The 26,041-nt window shown below is 40.8% G+C and overlaps 1 protein-coding gene across 1 annotated transcript; it reads right to left on the bottom strand.

Moving 5' to 3' along the window:
- Nucleotides 1-299: 299 nt before the first annotated feature.
- LOC101945624 (butyrophilin subfamily 3 member A2-like) lies at nucleotides 300-26,041 on the bottom strand. The gene is made up of 13 exons (XM_065571445.1): nucleotides 25,883-26,041; nucleotides 20,099-20,244; nucleotides 18,527-18,877; nucleotides 14,268-14,552; nucleotides 12,581-12,679; nucleotides 12,218-12,244; nucleotides 10,778-10,804; nucleotides 8,561-8,587; nucleotides 8,015-8,041; nucleotides 6,832-6,858; nucleotides 4,508-4,528; nucleotides 4,281-4,307; nucleotides 300-1,343 (listed from the first exon to the last, which is right to left on the bottom strand). The coding sequence occupies exons 2-13, from the start codon at nucleotides 20,214-20,216 to the stop codon at nucleotides 772-774; spliced, it is 1,608 nt and encodes a 535-aa protein (XP_065427517.1). The 5' UTR covers nucleotides 20,217-20,244; nucleotides 25,883-26,041; the 3' UTR covers nucleotides 300-771.

Genomic DNA, 26,041 nt, shown 5'->3' with positions numbered 1-26,041 from the left:
GGATCAATGGAGCCAAAGTTAGGGAATTATCCCCACCAGTGAATACACACAGAGGCAGGTTCCATGTTTACTGAAATAAGGACAGTTTAATAAAAAAAATCATAATGACAACACCACTGTTTGAGGTCTAACTACTTAAAAAGGCAACAGAAAACATCTGAGGACTTCCAAGAGGGCATAAAGTTACACTCTATTCATAACCTTAATTTTTTTAATTTTCTGTATTGCATAATCAAACTCTCTCTTCCTAGTATTGCTTTAGATGTCACACAGGAGCGCTAATATGCTTTTGGGGATACAGGGTTTGTATTGGAAATTTAATTTTTCTTCATAACCATTCCTGTATAACTCCTAACCAGCAACTGAATAATTGCAAGATTTTATCCTCTTCTTTTGGGTAGCCATCCATAATGGTGTCTTTTCTAACTATTGCTACATTGCTTGGCAATATCACACTTTCATTTCCCCTCCATCTCAACACATTCCCCTAAGATTTTGACATTAAAGTATTTCCCTATTTTAAAAAAATGCAACAGAAAGTTAAATAAAAATATTTCTATGAAGACAAGTCAAATTCCTTTCAGAATTTATTGATTTTGACTTCTGAGTCAAAAAGCCTATGACAAGCATTTTTGTCCTTTTCTTCTGTTTTATGTGTTTTATTTTATCATCAATTTCTACTTTGCTTATTTTACTGTTTCTGATGGTTCACATGCTTACATTCCCTTCTGCCCTCTGTTTTAAATTTTATTTCTCCAAAGTAACTAGATCTCATTTTTCCTTTCTCAGAGGTTTTAAAGGAATAGGGAGTCTGATGGGGTGGATTGCTAGTGGTTTCTGCTTGCCTGTGTTGTTCCTGGGACTGAGGAATGGGTAATACAAAATGTTATTAGTAAACTCTGCAGGGATAGTTGTGATGAGGGACATATGTCCTGCATCATAAAATGAGATTCTTCCCTCTTCCTGATCCAGAAATACACCAATCACTTTATATGGCCTGTCCTTCTTTTCAATCTTATCATTTTTTATGCTTGAAAAAATGTCTCCCTGGGATCTCTTCAGAGACCAATATCCCTCCTCAGGGAGTTTCTCTGCCTTCTCTCTTTTCACTCTGTCCCTCGCCGACTGACTAAGCACCCCCAGCTCCCAGTCCACTTTCTCCCCCACCTCCACCTCCACCTCCCAATACTGCCTCCCAGCCATAAACCCCTCCTTCCCCACCACGAGCAGGGCCCCGGAGGCTGCATCCAGTGCAGGAGATGCAGGTTCTTGCCAGACTCTTTTCTGATCCTCTGACAGTTTGAGTTCTGGGTGTTTGCAATCCGGATCCAGAGTGATGGGAACTGGGGAGAGAAACCGGAATGGTCCCCTGGTTAGTAAGGAGTGAATCAGGGACACTCAGTGTAAAGAGAAGAGACAGGGAAAAAACAGGGGAGAAATGAATTTTAAAATGACAAATTCATATAAACATCAGCATAACGGGTACTGTATGACAGTAATGTACACATTCTGCACGCAAAGTCCAGCCCTGGGGCAGAGAGGGGGCATGGGGAGCTCTTACTTCTCTTAAACTCCAGTACTGGAGTAAGACAGCAGGGGAGCTGGCTAAAGTTCCTGCTGTTGTGTCTTTGCTCCAAGGGAGCGACATCTGCTGGCTTTGGACCAGGAGGAAGCAATTTCTGGAGCTGACATACAAGCTGCTCCTTTGTGAGCAATAAAGAGCATATTGCAAACACATCGCTCTAACCCATCCTGCCCTGCTGTGGCAGGATGGCTCCTGGACGTGCTATTCAGATGCTCCCACTCCTCTGTGTTGCTATGGAAAAATCATTAGGAAATGTACTAGGATTCTGATCCTGAATTGTGCTGAGCTCCCTAGCCCAGCAAAGCTCATCAGAACATGAGTAGCTCAATTGTCTGCAACTGCTTCATTGGAACAGGTCAGAATGCTCAGCACCTTGCAGGACCAAACCTTATGTGCTGTATAATGCACGCACGCACACACACACACATACACACACACACACACCCCTACAGGCAAAATCACACAATGCTCTGACACATCCTAAATCCACCTCAACTGACCAGTGGGATGTGAAATTCTATTGTTATGTTACAAACCACAAGTACTTCAAAAACTGGCTCAATGGGTGAATTAATTCTGTAGTGAAGCTCTATTCTGGAATTGCTTTATTTGTCTTTAAATAAGAGGCTTAGTTCAGGCTTGATCTTCCAGAGGCACGGTCCATCCCAGAGCTCGCAGCATCAAATGAAGCATCAAGCAGCACAGTTACTTAAGATGGTGCAGTTGGGTCCCCTCCTCTGCCTGGAGAGCTCTGGGAATGCTCACAGCAGACACACTGTTCTGCTGCCAGCTTAAATGCCATATGGCTAAAACTGAACTCAGTCTTCTTCTCAAGACCTTCATTCTCCTGCCTTTCTCCACTGCTGGGGACAGCTCTGTCTTTACCCTGGTGCACAGACTCACAACCTTGGTTTTCTTTTCACCTTGTCTCCCTGGTGACAAACCTTGTCTGTTTTTTACTTCACAACATCTCAACAAACCACCTCTCCCTGCCGATCCCTATGAGTAAAATGCTTCTCCAGTCCTTGGTCATCTCATGCTTCCACATTTCCCACAACCTCCTCCTGTCTCACCTCCCCAGCTTGCACCTCATGTCCCAACTTCCATTTAAACAACAAGAGGTCAAGTTAGGCTCTTCATCTGCTTTGTGTCTTACTGCTTCAGCTGTCAGTCACCTTCTTTAATCCCTCCATTGTCTTCCTCTTACCCTACACATCAGGATCACGCTTTTCATCCATATCTTCAAGGCTCTGCACAGGGCACCTGCCTCTCCACCTTCATCTCTCACTATTCCCTCTTTCACTCCACCAGATTCTCACCTCAACATTCCCCATTTATTCTTCTCCCCCTCATCTTTATGCCTTTTCCCATGCTCCCTCTTATTCCTGGTGATCCCTCTTCTCTTAGTATGGAAGGAACACATCCTCTCTACACTGACCTTTTTTCTTAGCTAAACCACAACTAATATTAACCCACAACAACAAAATGCTATTGCAGAAACACACACATACACATAAAATCATGCTATAAGACATAAGTACCATTTTGGTTTATCCATAACATGTAGTGTGTGAATATTTTTCTCTATTTATTAGGCACCAATAGAGAGAACGTGAAACATAAGGCCTGGAATAAAGGGCCTGGTATGAAACCTAAGGCCTGAACTGAAGTCAGGCCCTACTGCTATAAAGCCAAATTATCAAAAGTCTGGCTATGAGCAAAAGTCAGGCCCTGTTACAAAGCAGATGCCTGCTTGCAGGTTCACTATCCAATACATGAACTTGGCAAGGACAGGTCTAGCTTTGCAAAAACACAAGAATTCCTAGACACAAAGTATTCACGTAAACACATTCCAAATGGGTAGTACCAGCACACCCCAATAAAAGGTTAAAGTGTAAATACACTCCCCAAAGATAGTACCGGGACACACTGACCCCTCCTAAAGATAAGGTCAGGATGACAGTGTGATGGATAGAGATGTTTTGAGCAAACCAAGAGGTACGAGGTAAAGGGTGGTAACTAACCATGTCAGAGGGGCGATACGTAACATGTTTGTAACAGTGTATAAAAGAGGGGTCACAGAGGGGGTGTCTGTCTGGACTAGGGGGGAGCAGAGAGTCCTGCCGCTCACGGAATTGAGTCCATTGTAACAGGCATACACGTCTTAGTATCCCCATAGAGTCTGCCGGGTGCTATTACGGTGCTTCATTGACAATAAACCTGGCCAAGCGTCTTCACTACTGAACCAAGTCCGTGTTCTTATTGAGCAGTTCGATTGAGGTCTGCTGTGTCAGCTATCTGTGCAGAGGCAGCATAGCACACAGAGAGAACACACACATAGCCAACAACTGACAACAGGGCTATTCATGTTTAGAGGCATGCTCATGTTTAAACACTGTGCTGGACTGGGGCCTTCAACTGTAAAGTGTTCTTGACAGGGACCGGACCTTCCATGTGCTTCTACAGCACTGAGCTCGTCATTAGTGCTTAACAGATAATTACTGCTCTTGGGAAACAGGTCAATACAATAGAATGTAAGGTACAGATGGACTGAAAGATATAACATATGTTTATATCATCTGTAAATATATCCAGTCAATGCACAAGGAATGATTTTCAATTCAAATATTAATTTGTCAAAGAAAATATCTCATAATTTATAGATAACAGGTTTACTGTATGCACTGGAGCTTACCTGCATAGCTCTGAGCTCTTCTGAATTCTGCAGAGGGAAAAAGCAATTACTGCCTTAACAATCTATGGCAGAGTGAAATACAATGGAGTTTAAAATATCTTCCGTCTGCCTACCCATGTGTTTATAGCACCCTCATCTCCATGCTGTTTTAATCTAGTTAATACATGAGCAATTATTATAATTTTCATTTAAAAAATAAGCAGATAATTTAAAACCAATCAACTTACCCAGCTCTACTGAGAGTCGATCTGAAATGAAAGGAAACTCTAGTCACTGAGCCTAACTAGTTCTTTTCTGATACTGTTTTTAAAATTCTGAGAACTCTGTACAAACAATGCTTAGACATCGGGGCTCAGTCATGCAATTTTTTGTGTGCTAGTAGTTCTTTAACCATGCTAACAATCCCATTACAGTTAATGGAACTAATCACCTAAGTTAGAACTGGGCTCTTCATTTTAGAGCTTCTTTACGAGAAGCGTGGCGATAGCATGGCCACTGAGGCTGAGATTTATGAGAGCTGGGCACCTATTTTCCTTAAGCTCCTTTGAAAATCCTAGGCATAAATGTTATTGACAATGATATGTTACAATTGCTGTGCCATGACTATCAAAGACACAAAGCAGAGAGCAATGTTGGTTCATTCCATTATATAAATACTTCCCCAACATTATATTCAATTGTAGGCAGTGCAATCCCCCATTAACTCAGCCATTCAAAGTGCCTCTAGCCAAAAGTGACTACCGGGGTCTGTTTTTATAATTGCAGCCTCATAAATCTTACGTAAATTATTGTACCTGTATCATACAATCAGGCACCAGAAATAAATGTTTTCAGTTCTTATCTTAAACATCATCATTTACCAGTGCTATTGTCTAGCACTGTTGAGTCCTGCCTCACAATTTTTGTGTGATACTGAAGTACAGTGTAGAATGTGTTAGCTTGTATGATTTTTGTCTCCCTACTAGCACAGTTGCAAAAACTAAATGAGCCAAATTCATCCCTGTTACAGTTCCAATGACTGCCATAGATTTAAAACAAAGATCATTTATTTTAAAAAATAAAAATAAAACTCACAAGCACTAAATGTTGATAATCTCAGCACTATGGTTAGTGCATATACTATCATTATATACCTGAATCTGTGTAAGTATAAAGATCTCATTACCCTTAGCATCCAGGCTATAATCCTAAGGAAGACAGGGACACAACATTGTAATGATTTTGCAAGTGTATGTATCACCAGTGCCTTCTGCCGGATGGAATCAGAAGTATTCAACTGAATTTCACAATCCCTATACATCTTATAGTTATTGAAGACATTTGTTTAGCTGAAGCAATAGGAATAGGAGAGATCTGGGTTCCATCTGTGCTGTTGTCATGGAGGTCCAAGTGGTCATGATGTGTAGAATAGTAACAACTGAAGTCCTACTTGGATTGCAATCCCCTTGAGGCAAGGGCTGTCTTTTTATTCTGTGTTTGTACAGCACCTAGCCCAATGGGGTCCTGCTCCATGACTGGGGTTCATAGGCACTATCATAATACACCAAATAAATAACATACAGCACCTAACACTATAGGGTCATACCTGTGGATGCTAGGTGCTACTATAATTCACCTAACAAATAATCATAGAATATCAGGAATGGAAGGGACCTCATGAGGTCATCTAGTCCAACCCCCTACTCAAAGGGGAACAATCCCCAGACAGATTTTTGTTCCACATTTCTAAGTGGCCCCCTCAAGGATTGAACTTACAACTCTGGGTTTAGCAGGCCAATACTCAAACCACTGAGCTATCCCTCACCCTCATAAGTGCTATGACTGGGATCCTATATGCTCCTGTAATTCATCTAATACTATCACAGTGGCGTTTGGATGCAGCTCCTAGGTTTTATGGTAATAATAATAATAATAACAATAATTATAATAATGTTTGTCTACAGCTTTGTTACAATGTATTAAGCAAGATAGACTTATGATCAAATGAGAATATTTCTCTATCCCAAAAGAACAGGGATAACATGCTACATGCTTTGCTTTCAAAATACAAAAAGCAGGGGTCACACCGCAAAATTAATAGACAGATTCAATACAAACAAGAGGAAGTACTGTTTTCACCTAACATACAGTCAACCTGCTATGTTGTGATGGCCAATTGTATAAATGGGTTCAAAAAGGACTATATTTATGGAGGACAGGTCTATCAACAGCTATTAGCCAAGATGGTTGGGGATGCAACCTCGAGCTGGAGGTGACCTAAATCTCTGATAGCCAGAAGACAGGAGGGGAAGCTTAGGATGGATCTCCTCAGAACTGGCTGCTCTGTACACTCCCCCTGAAGCTCTGGTACTGGCCACTGTTGGAGACAGGATAGCGGGCTAGATGGACCTTTGCTATGACCCAGTATGTTCCTGAAGTAGAAGCAGAGTCTCACAGGCTGGTATGTGACCACATTTATTGGGCTTCACCTTCAAGATGCCCTAGACAGACTCACCAGAACATTCATCTCTTTTATTCCGAGACAAGTAACAAAACAGACAAGTTTTCTTACCAATATTTTCTTGTATGTCTTGAATTGCTGCAAAATAGTAATTACAATTAGTGCAATGAACAGCAGAGAGAGAGAGCGAGAGAATAGGAACTGAGAGAGTGAGCAAAGAGTTAGTGATCCATGGAAAATGTTGTGAAAAATATTCATAGAGAATTCTGCTAATACACATGCATAGCAGGGATCCTGCTCAATTCTCACTCAATATTTAATAGCCATCTGTTTTTACGACTCAGTCTGTGTGACATTTATTTCAAACAATAGAGTGGAAAACACTTGAAGAGGCTTTGAGTGATCTCTGTCATTATTTTTATTATTTGTAGCATGCCTACAGCATGCTACATGCTTTAAGACATTTAACTCAACGAGCCCCCTGCCACTAAGAGCATGTAATGTACACTGACAATTTCCTGTAGAGATGAAGGATGCTATGCAAAAAGAGTGATTGACAGAGATGTTTAGCAGAGTCCTCTTAGTTAGTTCCACAATTAATCTTTAAATGCATATTTGTTTGTTTAATATTTCTTTTATCTCATTATACGATGAAGCAGATCAGGTTTTTTTTTTTGTTTATTTCAGAACTATGAAGAAATTATAAATAGAAAAAGGGGGAAATTGGAAAAAAAAATGTTTGTGAAAATTGTTTCAATTTTTTCAAGCAGCTCTACTTTGTGGAGCTCGGGTTTACAGGCATTAGAAGTGAAATGTGTTCTAATAAGAGACGTGTAGTTATATAGTGTGGAGTCACTTTGGATCATCATTGGTCTGTGAGGTTTAAAGCACAGGACACATGGGAAGAAATCATGGATGAAAAATGGAATGAAAGTTGCAGTTGCAGATGGAGCAAAGAAGAGCTAGTATAAGCTGTATGTCCAAATGATGTCCCACAGGGAGAGAGAGCATAGGAGAGGGTCAAAGGCATAGAGACACCAGTGGAGATCTCTCTCCAGTCCCTAGTATGGGAGCAATGATTATGATGTCAGTAAGTAGGCAGCTATGTATGATCACCTTTTCTAGCATTCAGCCCCATTTATTAATAATCTCTGACAGTGATTGAAAATAAAATACATGTAATAATTATTCAAATAAAATATATGCTGCTGTTCATTTTTATAAAGCAGCTTATTTTCATTCATGGCAAAGCTCTGTCTTTCTACACTGAGCATTTTAATAAAATGAGACTTACCTGCTTGATCTGTGTTTTTGTTTGTCTCTAAAAGAGTAAATGAATGAAAAACATGTTACTGGGGTAGTGATTGGCTTTAATTGAGAGAGTTCATGGATTCCAAGGGTAATGGGGCCATTGTGATCACCTAGCCTGACCTCCTTTATAACATAGGCCAGAAAACTGCCCCAAAATAATTCCTGGGGTGCTGGATGAAAAGCTGTGAGCTGGACTGTGACACTTTATTCCATATTATTCCATTGTTAAACCAGATTCAAGTCTTTGCAAAATGGATATGAATTTTTTTTTCTAAAATAATAAATAACCCATGAAATTTTTTAAAAAATCTAAATGTCTCCACACATATCCAAGAAAGAGCATTTCACTTGGAAATGATCTACATTCAATTATCCATATTTAATCTTGAAAATCTGAACTCATATAAGAGTTCATTGACTGGGCCTGTTCACCAGAGAAAAATTCTTGGGGATTGTGGCCTTTCTTCTATACGTTCACATGAACACACATAAGAGAAATGACGAACCATAAGAGTATTTGCATTCTCACCTAGTGTGGAGAGCAGACGTTCTTTTTCTGAAAGAAATGATATTTAAATATCATTTTAAAATAGAAGGCAAATGTTGTTTAGTCTATTTTATGGCATTTATGAAATATGCATTACACTTTACACCTATATCTATAATTTATTTTAAAATACAATCATTCATACTGTATGGGTCAAATTCTGCTCTCAGTTACACTGGTGCAAATCCAGTGTAAACTCACTGATTTAATCCATGAGCATATCACAATGTTTTTTACTTTATTAGAATATTTGTATAGTTCACTACATTTGTAGGTGTAACTGAAAATGGGACTTTTTTGTCAAAACCACAAAATTTTAAAATCTGCATGGAACAACCAAACGTTTAAAATGGTAAGGCAAAAACCAATAGTTTTTGTTTTAGAAATGTGCAGTGTTTGTATGAATACTGTAGGTTTTCCACAGAACATAAACGCTTTCTGGAAGAAAAAATAGTGACCCCTCCCACCTCTTTGAACAGGCCAAACTTTGGACCTTGTTGAAAAATGCAGTATTCCCATGATTTTGATCTCTCTCACATACAGCCTGAGACATTAGAATATATTTCATTGACAGAGGAGTTCTGCCTTTGACAAACGGTTTATCTCAGCCAACATAATATATTAACATAATCTGCCCATGTATATCTGAATGAAACTATATAACCAACCAGTATCAAACAGATCCCCATCATTCATGAATGAAAATCTAGTAATATTTTTGAAGTAAATTACATAATACATTTTCATGCTCAGATTGTTCTTACACATGAAGGTTTTCTGGTGTTATATGATAGTCTAAAGATTAGTCTTGTTTAATCTATCCTATACAGTTATTCAGTCACTATATAAATTGTACTTAGTTTCAATTATACTTTGAGTGATTTACTCTTGGTTCCTTTCTTTCTTATTTTTTGTAGTGGATTAAGATTCAGTTTTTAAGTTTTTCGTAGTAGTTCATATCCACTTTTGATTGATTTTACTTTGTTTGTTTGTGGTAACATACAGAAGCTGATTTTAATTTTGATTGGATAGGAGATTAGCACCTGAGTTAAGAGTTCAGTGAGACTACTTGGGTATTATGTTGGATTTGAGTCTAGGCTTCTTTCACTTAAATGCATCAGTGATCTAATAATGTTCCTGTAATTTGAAGTTTTTTTTGAGAGTACCTGCGGAACTGAAATATGGAAGTTCATGAGACTGGGAAATGACTTTACTGTAATTTCTTCTTTTCTTTCCTTTCCTTTCTTTTTTCCCCCCAATATGAAATTTTATTTTAAATTGTCTTGCCTTCTGAAAGACAGGGCAGCAGCAGGTCTAGGTTTACTCATAATTACCCACACTTAGTGGCTTTCTAAATATTATGTGTGCTACATTCCCTATGGAGAGAAGTTGGCATGCTTGATAGCAAAGCTCACTTACAGCAAAATTCTCCCCGGTGCAGAATGAACATCTTAATTCCTATTTAAGACCTCAGACTAAAATTTAAGAGAGACGTAACTCATGCACAAGACTAGTGTTGGCTCTCTAAGGCTGTGGCTACACTAGAGAGCTTACAGTGATGCAGCTGGATTGGTGAAGCTAAATTCTCTAGTGTAGCCATTCTAAGCTGATGGGAGAGAGCTCTCCAGTGGATTTAATTAATCCTCATACAACAAGTGGCTGTAACTTTATCAGCAGGAGAAGCTCTCCCACTGACATAGTGCTGTTCACACCGGCATTTAGGTCGGTGTAACTTACGGTACTTAGGTATACTTAGGAGCTTATTCAACCCCCTGAGTGACATAACTTGTTGATTTAGTTGGGGTTGGTCCTGGTTTGAGCAGGGGGTTGGACTAGATGACCTCCTGAGTTCTCTTCCAACCCTAATCTTCTATGATTCAATGATTCTGTGATAACTTACCAACCTAAACTGTAGTGTGTACTTAGCCTAAATCTCACTTAAGCCTTATTTTGAGGGCATAAGTAAGTCTTTAGTGGTGAATAGCCCTGGTGTAATCCCTTAGTGACAGATAGATTCAGAGATTCTTATATTAACAAAAGTCCTAGTCCAAAGTGATTCCTTTACCTGGGTAAGGACTGATACCTTTGTGGTTAATGTCTTGGAAAATTTCAGCATGCTATGTAATCCTGTCTCCATGAATCTGACTCATGGAAATACTCCTAACACCTTATGTTATATCGCATCAAAAATATATTTACCTTCTTCCATTGTTTTCTTTCCATTTACTGCAAATACATGGAATCACATTGCAATGTTAATTACTCTTATAAGTTTCCCAAAGCCTTATTTCAACCACAAAACAGCTTTAAAATACAGGACAAGATTCTCTCCATTTAGGAAAAGCCTGCTTTAGGAGACAGGAACAGATTGTTTCACTTGAAGATTATCTCCTCATTCACTGTAGTGGAAGATGGTTTCTTCCAGTTCACTGATTATGCAGAGAATCTGACGACATAAAGCAACAGATGACCTATTATCTGTGAAAATGTCAGGATGCTTATAGAGACTCCTTGCCTCAGCACATCCCCCCAAACCACATCCTCTGACTTTACAGGACAACTTCTGAGTGAGCCAGACAAAGCCATCAGTGAACAGGATCAGATATCAACTGGTACAATGACTGGGGTGGGAAAAGAGGGGCATTAGAGTGAAGTTTTGGGAGAGCTGAAAAATTAAGGAAGGAGTCCAAAACAATTAAGTGTTGGTGAAGTGAAATAAATAGAACCAATCATGAGACTTACAATCTGCTGAAGAAGACTAAATTGGAACTTTAATTGAGGAAGACATTTTTTTTACCAGAGAAATATTATGGAATGCTGAAATTTCTAAGATACCCCATGAAAACCCACAAGGGAAATGAGTGATCAGAGGAGCTAGATGCTCACCCAGCTTTTTAAATAAGTCCAGGTCTTGCCCTAGTTCTGAATGAATCTTGTGGACCAAGAGCAAATCCACTATGGCCAGACATACTTCCCAATCAGACAACCAGCAGGAGGCAATCACTCCTGTTTCCAGTGCCTATGTTATAAAAGGCCTTGAATTTTATACTTTACCCAGTCTATATCATGTACATGAGCAACCCTTTTCTACAACTGTTAATGATTCTGTAACAATGTCCACATAAGGATGAATGGGAGAAGGTGAGCCTGAATGTGATCTATTTTAATAACAAGATCTGCTTATAACAAAAGGAAACAAACTTTCCTAATGAGCCACTAATGGCAATAGTCGCTGTTGCTCAATTCCTGAATATAAACCCCAACTCCTATGAAATCATTGGATGCATACTGCAAACGTTAAAAGCACACAGCTGTTGACCACAATTAAAACAGAACAACCGACCCATCTCCTGTAATTTATAAACAGCTTCTCAGATCAGAACAGCAACTGATATGTTAAACTTTTGTTTTAAAATCAGAGAAATGTAGGGGCTGAAAGGAACCTTGAGAAGTCATCCAGTCCCACCCTCTGTGCTGAGGCAAGACCAAGTAAACCTAGATCATCTCTGAGAAGTGTTTGTTGAACCTGTTCTAAAAACTCTCCGGTGATAGGAATTCCACAGACTCCCTGGGACTATGTCAAAATCAAGATATAAAATATGTTCATATTAATTTGCATTCACCTGCCTAGTTACTTACCTGATCGAGATGTTGTGTCATTATTCTCTGAAAAAAATTAAAATGCCTTTTGAAAATGAGACATTTTTCATAGCATTCTACAATAGTTTTGATTGAAACAGTCACTGTCATGAACGCTAAGTCTGGTTTCTATTCTGGCCTTGAATATATTTATATGTGAGGAATTTAAAATTTGTCTTTCAGAACAAGGGACATATCTGGTAAGGAATTATAATGTACAGACCCTTATATTTAATTTTCTGAATCTGCCCCTAGAAAACTCATTTCAGTTTTTGTTTGGTTTTAGAATAGTTAAAGAATTCCATATCATCTGTTTAAACATTTTCACATATTTATTGAAAAAACATACAAAGAAATACTTACTTTTCAATTTATACCCTACAGCAGCAATAAGGGCTATGCTAAGAAATAAAATGACCAGGAAAGCAGCCATCCAAGGGGAGGTGGTTGGGAAGAAAACATCTGAAAAATAGGTGAAAATGTCAGTTACATTCCAATAATTCTTAAGAAACATCATGAAAATTATAAGGCCAACCAAATGGAGTCTGTCTGAGGAGCTGGTGAAATCAGATTTCACTTGAATTTAAAGACTGCTGTTTCTTTCTGGCAGAACAAAGTCTAGATGAATTTAGATCAAAAGATTCTACACATCTTCAAGGAAGGATATCATGGAGAACAGAGCTGTGGGCTCCTCCATTGTGTTCTGGAAAAGCACACACCTTCAGCCACACCCAGCTCACCTTACTCATGCAGATAGAAACACCTCAGACATTGGCATGTCTCACATGAGTAAGGTTCGCAGGATTTACCTCAAATACCCTTTCAGCACTAGTATTCATACAGAAATTGTATGTATATTTAATAACAGGTTTTAATGTGCACATATTTAAATTATAACTTGTTCTCTATCAGTCCATGAAATGGTGAAAGTCATACCCACGCTACCTCATGGGCACAGCCCGTGCTGCTTACTGGGGAAAATGCAAGATGCATCTCTTTGCCGTTGCATTCCCACTAGAAATAGTATAAAATAAAAAGAAAGGCAGAACGATCCTCTACTGAGGAAGGGAGGTAGAGAACCTAAAAGTAGTATCCTTGGTGGAGTTACTCAGGTTAATGATATAAACCATTTCTCTGTATGCACTAAAATTAATTAACCCTATAAACAGCCATGTGAAGTAGGTGGGGAAAATATCAATACCTCCCTATTGTGGTGGGAAAACTGAGAGAAGTTAAGCAACTTCTCTGAGGCCATAAAACAAGTCAGTGGCAAGGCTTGAACTCAATACAGAATCCCTGTACTGAACAGATATAAACGGAACAACTCACCTGGGTGAGTACTTGAAAATATGAGTAAGGGCTATGGAATCTGCCCAATAACCATTAAATAATAATGAAAACTTAAAGAAACGTTAATGTTGAATAATTAAGCACACAAGAATCAGGAGAGGCCAAAATGAAGGTCTTACACACCACCATAACTTTACCCTCTTTTTCAATGATGCATCAGTACATTGAATGAAACAGTTTTCCGTATCTTTTAGTAATATTGAAAATGCCATGCAACTTTGTTACATATTCATGTGCTATGAAAGCTGGATCATTATGTAGAAAGAAAACACTTAATAATGTTCTTGTGCAAATTATGATTTTTAAACTTTTTAACTCAGTCTAATCAAAATGGGTTTTTGCTGGAAACTGACAGGCAAGTATTTAAAAGAAGATAACAGCTAGCTCTAATATTGGGCATTTCATCAGTAGATCTCAAAACATTTTACAAAGGAGGTCAGTATTATTATCCCCAGTTTTGGGCAAACTGAGGCACAGAGAGGGGAAGTGGTTTGCCCAGTGTCTCTCAGCATGACAGCAGCATATTCAGGAATAGCACTCAGGCCTCCTAAATCCTAACTCAGTGCTCCACCTGCTAGACCAGTCAAACTCTGGGCATCTATTTCTTACAACAAATGAGGAGAGAAAAACGGAACCCATCTCATTAACCAAGTAGCCTCTTTATTGAGCCTTACATTCATTGATCCCAATGTGCACTCACCTGAAATTAGGACTCTGGACTCGCTCGCTGTCTTTAGTATGTTATTGATTATTTTGCAGGAGACTTCGTTGTCTGAGCCAGGTTCTATGTTAATGGCACTTTCAATATTGTAGATTCCAACAGATGTCTTTGTGTTACTGGTCGTAGGCTTTTCTGGTCGGTTTTGTCCTTTACTGTCTAACCAGAGCACCTGGGGCTCAGGGAACCATCCCTCCGACCTGCAGGTGAGGCCAATCCCCTGGTCTGCATAGTCCTCCATGAAAATGGAAGTCTCACCACCTCTAACTACAAAGAAAGAATAAAAGGTGTTATTCCCTTCTCCTCCCCAAATAGTGCAGAGTTAGGGGGATTTCCCACTGCCTTGTACACATGCTGCCTGAGAATTCTGAGAGAATTTGTCATCCTTTCATATGAAATTACAGGGCAAGAACTCTTCCCATGTTAAGTTAAAATAGTGACGTATCTGAAGAAACCTATACATTGGAGCTGTTTCTCTTTGCCTATAGCAGTTCAGAATCTCTCAAAGATCTGAAAGCCTCTGTGGACACACTCCTATTTATCCAGATATCTTGGTGTACAGATGTGGTGAAAACTCAGTTCAAACTGTAAGCTGTCACTTTAAATTTCAGGGCTTTTTCCTGGTCCCATGTGCTGCGCTCTGCAGAGAAGTGTGAATCTGGGTTTAGCAGCAGTCAGTCTGCAAAGAGGAAGCCTAGAGCAATGTGGGGTGAGTTGGGCCTCTCTGGTATAAGGATCAGCCTGCTTTGTCTCTCTCTGTTTTTTGGTTATTGTGTGTTAGTGTTAATTCTAAGAAATTAGGTAATATTATATTGCAATCTCCCAGAAAGAGCATTTTATGGCTTTTGTCTAACTTCTGTGTTTGTATGCCGTGACCCCATATCTGGGAGCTAAGTGGAATGCACCATGGTATGACCTAGATGTGTCAGGTAACATTTTACATAAGGGCTTAGTTCTGCAGGGAAATCTTCTAACATAATGCCCTCCCTGTATAAAACTCATCCTCCATAGAATTTAATTGAGTTCAACAGAATTACATTAAGTCCTGTGAAGGGATACCCCCTCACCCTGGTATGAGGAAGGCTAAGGAGCTCCTCTTTGGCCTGTTCCATGCTGACAAGACACACTGGCAAGGTTTGCCTGGACTTGGTGGGGTAACTCACATGACTGGAGCTCTGTCATGGATGTGTATAAACTGTTCAGAAAGGAAGGCGGGGGAGAAAAGGTGGAGGAGTTGTATTGTATGTAAGGGAGCAGTATGATTGCTCAGAGCTACAATATGAAACTGGAGAAGGATCCCCTAGGAGGCTAATATGAGGGGGAAAGGAATCCAGGAGAGCTGGCTGTATTTTAAAGAAGCTTTATTGAGGGTGCAGGAACAAACCATCCTGATGTGCAGAAAGAATAGCAAATATGTCAGGAGACTAGCTTGGCTTAATAGAGAAATCTTCAGTGAGCTTAAACACAAAAACAAAGCTTACAAGAAGTGTAAGCTTACAAGAAGTGGAAACTCAATGCTTTTTTCACCTCGGTCTTCACAGACAAGGTCAGCTCACAGACTGCTGCACGGGACAGCCCTCAGTGGTGAAAGAATAAGTTAAGGACTATTTAGAAAAGCTGGACATGCACAAGTCCATGGGGCCGGATCTAATGCACCCCAGTGTGCTGATGGAGTTGGCTGATGTGATTGCGGAGCCATTGGCCATTATCTTTGAACACTGGTGGCGATTGGGGGAGGCCTCGGAAGATTGGAAAAAGGCACTCCGCTTGATACCGGATATGATGAGATAACTGGCTCTGTGGATATGGGGAAAGTGGTGGATGTGATATATCTTGACTTTAAAAAGAACAGGAGTACTTGTGGCACCTTAGAGACTAACAAATTTATTAGAGCATAAGCTTTCGTGGACTACAGCCCACTTCTTCGGATGCATGGGCTGTAGTCCACAAAAGCTTATGCTCTAATAAATTTGTTAGTCTCTAAGGTGCCACAAGTACTCCTGTTCTTTTTGCAGATACAGACTAACACGGCTGCTACTCTGAAACCTATCTTGACTTTAGCAAATCTTTTGATACAGTTTCCCACAACATTCTTGCCAGCAAGTTAAAAAAGTATGAATTGGTTTAATGGACTATAAGGTGAATAGAAAGCTGGCTAGATCGTTGGGCTCAACGGGTAGTGATCAACGGCTTGATGTCTAGTTGGCAGCCAGTATCAAGTAGAGTGCCCCAGGGGTCAGTCCTGGGGCTGGTTTTGTTCAACATCTTCATTAATTATCTGGATGATGGGATAGATTGCACCCTCAGCAATTTAATGGATAACATTAAGCTGTGGGGAAAGGTAGATATGCTGGAGAATAGGGATAGGGTCCAGAGTGACCTAGACAAATGGAGGATTGGGCCAAAATAAATCTGATGAGGTTCAACAAGGACAGGTGCAGAGTCCTGCACTTAGGAAGGAAGAATCCAATGCACTGCTACAGGCTGTGTACAGACTGGCTAAGCAGCAGTTCTGCAGAAAAGGACCTGGGGATTACAGTGGATGAGAAGCTGGATATGAGTGTGCCCTTGTTGCCAAGAAAGCCAACAGCATATTTGGCTGTATTTGTAGAAGCATTGCCAGCAAATTGAGGGAAATGATTATTCCCCTCTATTCAGCCCTGGTGAGGCCACACCTGGAATATTGTGTCCAGTTTTGGTCCCCCCACTACATTTGTGGACAAACTGGAGAAAGTCTAGCGGAGGGCAATAGAAGTGATTAGGGGGCTGGGGCACATGACTTATGAGGGCAGGCTGAGGGAACTGGGCTTATTTAGAGAAGACTGAGTGGGCATTGGATAGCAGCCTTCAACTCCCTGAAGGGGGGTTCCAAAGAGGATGGAGCTCAGAACAAGGAGCAATGGTCTCAAGTTGCAGTGGGGAAGGTTTAAGTTGGATATTAGGAAAACTTTTTTCACTAGGAGGGTGGTGAAGCACTGGAATGGGTTGCCTCGGGAGGTAGTGGAATATCCACCCTTAGAGATTTTTAAGGCCCGGCTAACAAAGCCCTGGCTGAGATGATTTAATTGGTGTTGGTCCTGCTTTGAGCATGGGGTTGGACTAGATGACCTCCTGAGGTCTCTTCCAACCTTAATCTTCTCTGATTCTTCTATGAGTCTATGATTCTATTGAGGGGGAGGAGCTTAAAAGTCTATGCTTAGCACAGGAAGATGAACAGGAAGAAGGTTGCTCCGCCCAGGGACTACTGAAAGCACAGGGAGTCCAGCCAAGGAGGAGACAGCTACAAGACACACTGCCCCAAAGCCACCCTGAATGAGGTCAACACAATACACCCCAGGAAGAGGGGTGGAAAGTAAACCCCATAAAGGGGCAACAGTCTTAGTGAGACTGAGCCCTTAGAGATGATCCTCTAGGGCTGCCTGAGAGACTGGTCCTTGTTCCAGCCAAATCTTCCTTCCCCCCTTGCAAAGGGGAGAGGGAAAAAGGGATCAAACCCTGGCCTGCGAGCTGTAGCAGGCCAAAAGATTCCCCTGAAGACTGTTGACAGGGGGAGAAGAAGGGGTAAAGGAAGGACATTGGACCCTGGAGCCCAGGAAGGCCCCTCCCCCATGTCCCTTTACTCTTTGTTGGCCCCACATGGTTAGTGTGATACAGCAGGGCCAGGGAGCAGTGAGAGAGTGGTCGAGGGAGATATATAAGACCTAGGCTAATTAAGGCATGGTTCCCTGTAGACTAGGGAGGGTTGCTACAGGTTAATTGGGTGCACCTGTAGTCAGTTAAGGCCCTGCCAGGAATCTAATAAAACACCTTGCTTCAGGCAGACAGGGTGGTGTGAGGGAGGAGAGAGGACTGGAATTTGGAGGTGTGTTTCTGATAATTGAAATACTAGAGAACAGGAGGAAGGGAGACCCTGCCCCAGCAGGGCAGGGAGACTCCTTCTCCCACCGTCTAATGACTGAGGGTAACCCTACCCAAGGTGGAAGAGGGTAAGAAACCCGCAGGGTTGAGAGGGGCTGGGGCTCAAAGTGAGGCGCAAACCCAGACCCCTTCCCCACTTCTCTCCTTTACCACCTTCCCGGGCCACTAGCAAGGTCCTTGATGCCCCAAGAGCAGGGGCAAGGGGTGGCATCCTAGCCCCCCACCAAGAAAAGCGCAGGACCCACTATACCAACATCAGCCATTTTGCCACATTATATACTGCATTACCTTAGAGTGAAGAGAGAGAGAGACATTCCACTCACCTGTCACATCCAGTTCAACCACCACCTCATCATACCAGGTCCCCAAAGAGACACTGCAGGTGTATTTCCCTTTGTCGGAGACAACGACATTCTTCAGGTTTAGAGACACGTTTCCAGCTTGAAATTCAGTTTGGAAGAACAGTGTTCTGTCCCGGTATCTCTCATCCTGTGTCTCCATTTTATTTGGTCCATCATAGGTGCTCACATCTATTTTTTCTGAGGGTCTAGAAAGTAGCCACTGGACAGTAATTGTCTCAGGGTTAATCTGAGTTGTCAGTTTGCAAGGCAGGACAACCACTTCTCCAATGATAGCAATGACAGGATTTGGGGGAGGGATGATTTTAAACTGACCTGTGTGTAGACAGAAACAGAGGTTGTATCTATTGTCGATGCTCTCGTTTGTTGATTCTATAGGAAACTATCGGCAAATAGTTTTGGGTCAACTGAAACAGCAATTTTCATTGAATAAACTATTTGGCTGAAATATTTCACCCCGCTCTAGTTGCACTTTTACACAGGAAAAAATGGAACTGGTAATGCACCAAAAATTCCTACATGGGAAGAACCAACAGCTGGGATGGTAGTTGCACAACCATGCATGGGCACACTTATGCACATACACAGGTCCATAGATTCCAAGGCCAGAAAGGACCATTGTGATCATCCAGCCTGACCTGTATCACACAGGACAAAGAAGTTCCCTAAAATAATTCCTAGAGCAGATCTTTTAGAAAAACCTCCAATCTTAATTTAGAAGATATCAGTGATACAGAATTCACCACGACCCTTGGAAAATTGGTCAGTTACTCTCACCATTAAACATTTATATCTGAACAGTCTGAAATACTATCACACATTTGGTATTTTAGTCACAGATGCGATATTCTGGCATTCTTTTTCACAACGACTAACCCTGTGACTTGTAGCACTGACTTCAAGGGGGGCTATCACTGGAAATAGGTACTACCTAACATCAGTAAGTGTCTCACTTTGCATATTGAAAGGTGTGCCCACTGGATTTTGTCCTAATATGTTTTGCATGGCTCTTCCGTAATGGGGTCTTCAATGATGTGGGCCCATATGATCTGTTATGGGACATTCAGATTTTGATAGTGAATTTTAGTGATCATGTAAGGAACCTGAAGAATAGCCCTGGAAATTGATATGAGAACCTGCCTAGTAAATTATCATAGGCCAATGAACAAAATAAGTCCCACATTAACTCTATGGTGAGGGATTGAGTATCACTTAAGTGGTGCAGAGAAGTGAATTGCTCTCCCAAAGGGAATACATTTGTCTGTATGGATAAGCTGTATTAGAATAGTACGTAATGTGATTGTTTGGCTTGCATTTGAGTCAGGTCATATGAGGTTGAACAGGACAGAGGGGACTGGTTATATGGAAATGTACCTGGAAAATAAAAAATTTAGACAGTTTTTTTAATGAAACCTTATACCTCGCAAAGTAAAGGATGACATATGAATACATCATTTTTGTAATCTATGGTTTTCCATTGGCCCTGGTAATGATTAGTTGTTTCACTGCATATGTTTAACACAGAACCCTATTTACCTGTAATCAAATGTGGCATCTGTAGAAAAGTCAGTATGTGAACAGCTGTCACCCAGTGAAATACGGACCCCATCGCTGTGTGGGCTTTCAAGACATCAATAGGACAGTGATGAAACATCCAAGGGAAATCTTTAGTCTTCCAGTCTCTTCAAATGCAGAACAAAAAACGACAGCAGTGAGGGTAGAAATAGCTCAACACAGTAGGAAAAATAAAAAAAAACCCTTATAGACAAAGGACCTGATCCTGCTATTAATTGGAGCAGGATTGGAACCAATGTTCCTATGTACACTGAGCTGTGTTGAAGAAATATACCCGTTACAGACCCTACTTAGTCTTCCAAAGGTGTGCAGAATTTTTATTATCTTTACTGATAATTTTCCCACAGGAAGGAAGGAATCGGTAGTGCTCACCAGGGCCCTTGGGAAATGCCCAGGGGTTATAAAAGGGATTTTGTCAGATACATTTTTTTTTTAATTAAAAACCCATATGTAAGTTCTTAGCATTAAAAGATGATTGTGGGACAACTGCCATCTTGACTGACACTGGGGACTGAAGTGGGGATTTACAGAACTGAAATTGTAGACTGTTATGATTGAGCTAGCTAGACAGGTACTTAACATGAGAAAAGTAACATCTCTATACCACCTATGAAGTGATCACTACACACACACAGAGTGGATTACAATTTGTCATAGAAGGCCTGACCCAAAGCTCATTGAAGTCAGTGTCTTTTTTTAATAGGGGTTTGGATCAGGCTCTAAAAGATGTATTGCTAATTATCTATCTGTTAACAGGCCCCTTGAGAGAAATTTGGGGCCCCACCCCCTCCCATTTCACTGAATTTATGCAGATGTTACAGATCATTAATGATCTAGAGGATGGCTTGGATTGCACCCGCAGCAAGTTTGCAGATGATACTAAACTGAGAGGAGTGGTAGATACGCTGGAGGGTAGGGATAGGATACAGAAGAACCTAGACAAATTAGAGGATTGGGCCAAAAAAAATCTGATGAGGTTCAACAAGGACAAGTACAGAGTCCTGCACTTAGGACAGAAGAATCCCATACATTGCTACAGACTAGGGACAGAGTGGCTAGGCAGCAGTTTTGCAGAAAAGGACCTCGGGGTTACAGTGGACGAGAAGCTGGATATGAGTCAACAGTGTGACCTTGTTGCCAAGAAGGCTAATGGCATTTTGGGCTGTATAAGTAGGAGCATTGCCCGCAGATCGAGGGATGTGATCATTCCCCTCTATTCGGCATTGGTGAGGTCTCATATTGAGTACTGTGTCCAGTTTTGGGCCCCATACTACAAGAAAGATGTGGAAAAATTGGAAGGAGTCCAGCCGAGGGCAACAAAAATGATTAGGGGGCTGGAACACATGACTTATGAGGAGAGGCTGAGGGAACTGGGATTAGTTAGTCTACAGAAGAGAAGAATGAGGGGGGGATTTGATAGCTGCTTTCAGCTACCTGAAAGGGGGTTCCAAAGAGGACGGATCTAGACTGTTCTCAGTGGTACCAGATGACAGAACACGGAGTAATGGTCTCAAGTTGCAGTGGGGGAGGTTTAGATTGGATATTAGGAAAACCTTTTTCACTAGGAGGGTGGTGAAGCACTGGAATGTGTTACCTAGGGAGGTGGTGGAATCTCCTTCCTTAGAGGTTTTTAAGGTCAGGCTTGACAAAAGCCTGACTGGGATGATTTAGTTGGGGATTGGTCCTGCTTTGAGCAGGGGGTTGGACTAGATGAGCTCCTGAGGTCCCTTCCAACCCTGATATTTTATGATTCTATGATTCTCTGGTTTTGGCCCCCCCTTGAGCTCAGGGCTCTACTACAATTGTTCCTCATTTCCTCCCCTCTGATCAAACCTATCTGCTAATAACACTGCTCTACAGCCAAAATGCTTCTGAAATAAATGTAGTCAAACTTTACTAATTCTGGGTCACTGAGAACGAAAATGATGCTTAAAATTGTTGATTGGCTCTAGTTTTCAAGATATGCTATTGGGTCGGTATATACGACCCTTGACTTGGGAATGGCGGAGGATAAGTGAGTTATAAAGGGAAGGGACCTCAATTTAAACCAGAAATGACTAAAATACGTCTTTGACTGGATCTATGAATAAATCTATGACTGGGTTTGGACAGTACTTGCTTTTTAGGCAAAACAATGAATGATGCAATCTGAAGCTGGTATTGCGTCATACATGATATGAATTGCATCCTGTTAATCCTAGAAGTCATTGATGATGCAATCATAACAAAGCTTACATCACTCTGCTGAACAAATTGCCCTATATCAGCTCTAGAAATCATACAGTGTCGTGCTCTCTTATTTGTCAGTGTTTGATTTTGCAAAGGGTCACATTTCTGTTTAGCCAAAGTGAGCAGAGATGCCTCGTACTTGTGTGAACAGTGCAGATAACTTCTGCTATGTTTGTGGTGAAGTGACTTTTGCATCACAAAAGCGCAGTATAACCACTATGGTTAAGAAAGCCTATCACCTTTATTTTGGCTGCAAAATTGGAGACCAGGACAAGAGGTGGGCCCCACACATATGCTGCAACATTTGTGCAACAAATCTTCGCCAGTGGTTGAACAGGAAAAGGAAATCTATGCCTTTTGCAGTGCCAATGATTTGGAGAGAGCCAACAGATCATACCAGCAACTGTTACTTCTGCATGGTGCCTCCAGTTGGGAAAGGTGTGTCAAAGGAGAAAAAGTGGACTGTGCATTATCCAAACATTCCATCAGCTATACGCCCAGTACCCCACGGAGAAGGACTGCCGGTTCCTGATGCACCAGAATCATTCTCACTTGAGTCAGACGAGGAAGAGGATGAAACTTCTGGTCCTGAACCATCAATGTCACAGGACCCACATTTTCTCTCATCCTCCTCCTCTGAACCACACCTCATAACACAAGGTGAACTGAATGACCTTGTCAGGGATTTGGAACTACCCAAGAGTAAGGCAGAGCTGTTGGGCTCCAGACTACAGCAGTGGAATCTCCTGGCAGGTGATGTTAGGGTTTCCATGTTCCGTGACCGTCAAAAGGATCTTGTCCCATTCTTCTTCATGGAAGGTGATCTTGTAGCCTGCAACACCATCGATGGTGTGATGGCAGCCCTCAACATCGTTCACGATCCAGATGAGTGGAGACTGTTCATTGATTCATCAAAGACGAGTCTTAAAGCTGTTTTACTGCATAATGGCAATGTTTTGCCATCAATTCCAGTTGGTCATGCGGTCCATATGAAGGAAACCTATGACAACATGAAACAACTTTTGAGGTGCATAAACTATGACCAACATCAGTGGCAGCTTTGTGGCAATTTGAAGGTTGTTGCTCTCTTGCTTGGTCTGCAGACTGGATACACAAAGTACTGCTGTTTTCTCTGCGAATGGGACAGTCGTGCAAGAGATTCCCACTACATCAAGAAAGATTGGCCACTCCGACAGTCATTGGAGCCTGGGAGGAAAAGTGTTCAGCATCCACCACTTGTTGAATCAAGGAAGATTTTGTTACCACCCTTACACATCAAGCTGGGTCTGATGAAGAACTTTGTCAAGGCCATTGACAAAACACAAGCAGCTTTCAAGTACCTCTGTGGAAAATTTCCAAGGTTAAGTGAAGCTAAGATAAAGGAAGGTGTCTTTGTTGGTCCTCAGATTCGTGAACTTCTTCGAGATGATGCATTTGACCATGCACTGCGTGGCAAGGAAAAGACGGCATGGAAAGCCTTCCAGTTAGTGGCAATAAATTTTCTCGGAAACAACAAGGCAGACAACTACAGGTTGTTGGTGGAAAACCTCCTCAAGGCATACAAAAGCCTTGGTTGCAACATGTCACTAAAGATACATTTTTTGCACTCTCATATAGATTTTTTTCCACCGAACTGCGGAGCAGTGAGCGACGAGCACGGCGAGCGATTTCACCAGGACATTGCAACAATGGAGAAACGCTATCAGGGCAAATGGAGCCCATCAATGCTTGCAGACTATTGCTGGACAGTGACAAGAGATGCTCCATTTAATGAATACAAGAGACAAGCCAAGAAGCACCGAGTAGACACTGAATAGGACTAAACTATGTACATAATAGTTTTTTGCCTTTTGTTTCATAATAAATTTTATTTATATAACCCTTTTGCTGATTTTTAAAGTGTTACATAAACAAGACAGGTGAAATATTATCATGTAAAGCAACCATAAACACATGAAAAGACCTAGGTTTACAATTTGTGATTAAAACTCTACTATCTACACATCTCTACATAGACATAAAATGCAAAAATTTAAATATCTTAGAAACAGTAGCCAATCAGTTGTTTTAATTGTCATATTTGAATTTAGCACATCAAAATACATAATAAATAGCACATTTTATCTCTGAAGCAGACGACTTCTCAAAAACTGTAGACCAGTGTAATATATTCCCATTATCAAGTCACATAGGAAAGATTGCTCCGTGTAGAATTTGAATAACAATCCATGTCCCCCCCATATCTAATTGTAAATTCCACATAATTCTTTTGATATTTTTAAACTCAGTCCAGCCCAGCTCAGGTTGGAATGGGACTGGATTCTCCTTGGAGTCCAGTAAGGGCACCCAGCAAAGCACGCTAGGCACTCAATCCTCTGTAAGGGTGAGTTCCAGCATTCTCCCAACAAAGGAAAATGAAAGATCAGAGCTCAAATGGAGGCCAGATCTCCTGCAGAACAAAATGGAACTAAACATCAGTTCCCATTACTGTACTTCTCAATCCTATCAATGCACCTTTCTGTCGATCAGTCTATACGCTCTCTATGCACACAGAAGTTAAGATCAGAGTGTGCTTTTCACTAGGTGTGGAAAGAAATAAAGGGAAACAAAGATTTAAAAGGGGGGAGGGAATAGATAGGCCTGATTCTCTGTTCATATAATCCATAGAGTTACTCCAGATTTACACCTGTGTGAAAGCAGAAGCAGATGTGTTTTTAAAAAGGGTCACATGTTTCTGTCCTAACTTTCAAAATATTTTACTCCCTTTTTCAAAAGAAATCAGAAACTATCATTATCTCCAGGTCCCCTTTGCAACATAAACCAGACAAAACACAGACAAAATGCTAAAAAATAAACTTTCATTAACTTTCAATAGCATTTGGGTGTCTGTCACCCATAGACCTTATTTAAAATTGAATCCACAGACTGATACAGATACATACACAAAAAGGTTGGCCATCCATAATTTTATGTATAAACTGCCTGGAAAACACTGGATATATGTAATTTTTCAATACAAAAGGAGAGCATTTATAGACACCTTTTTGTGTGCACTTGTGGCAAAACCAATCCATTGCAGTGGAGAACACAGTCATCTTTGTCTTGGCTGATTTGACAACAGAGCTCTTTTAAACAGCATTACTGGTTTATAACAAAAGCACAATGCTCACACCTCACTATTAATATAAGGAGCTGTCTGAAAACTCTCCCATACAGAAACAACCTCAAATTCCTCATCTTTCTTCACGTCTGTTGGCTAGTTCACTTTATTCCTGAGACTAATGCCTGAAATAAGGTGAAACATAAACTATTCTGAGCAAATTCCTTCTTACCTGCAAATGGCAGTAATGTTTCTTTGTCATGCAGTTTCAGATCTGGAAGAATCTAATTTTAATTCTCAAATTTAATCAGCCAGTGAGGCTTGTTTTTACCAGATCACTAGGCCAATATCCATCTGAATATCCCTGTAAACACGACGAGTTTTCTTTCTGTTTTAGCTAAAATGTGATTTCTTACCTGAATAGCAGAATCCGGGGCAGCCATTACATGCTGTACGGGGATTAAGGCTGAAGCGAAACTTTCTCCTGTTACAGATCCCTTTTATGGCTATTGAACTTTGTTCTTTAGTCTTCCGTATTTATCTAGTGTGAGTTTAACAATTTTGCTCAGTGGAGT

Source organism: Chrysemys picta, chromosome 17 (genome assembly GCF_011386835.1).
Source record: "Chrysemys picta bellii isolate R12L10 chromosome 17, ASM1138683v2, whole genome shotgun sequence".
Lineage (NCBI taxonomy): Eukaryota > Metazoa > Chordata > Testudines > Emydidae > Chrysemys > Chrysemys picta.
Note: the sequence above shows the minus strand (reverse complement) of the source record. Positions and strands in the feature narration are given on the sequence as shown.

What these genes read in the sequence shown, in the direction of transcription:
- LOC101945624 (XM_065571445.1), bottom strand. Translation starts at nt 20,216, where the DNA reads ATGTTTCATCACTGTCCTATTGATGTCTTGAAAGCCCACACAGCGATG. An exon ending in TGACACAACATCTCGATCAG is followed by an intron (nt 10,805 to 12,217) that starts GTAAGTAACTAG and finishes ATGTATTTGCAG; the next exon opens with TAAATGGAAAGAAAACAATG. An exon ending in TCGACTCTCAGTAGAGCTGG is followed by an intron (nt 4,308 to 4,507) that starts GTAAGTTGATTG and finishes TTCCCTCTGCAG; the next exon opens with AATTCAGAAGAGCTCAGAGC.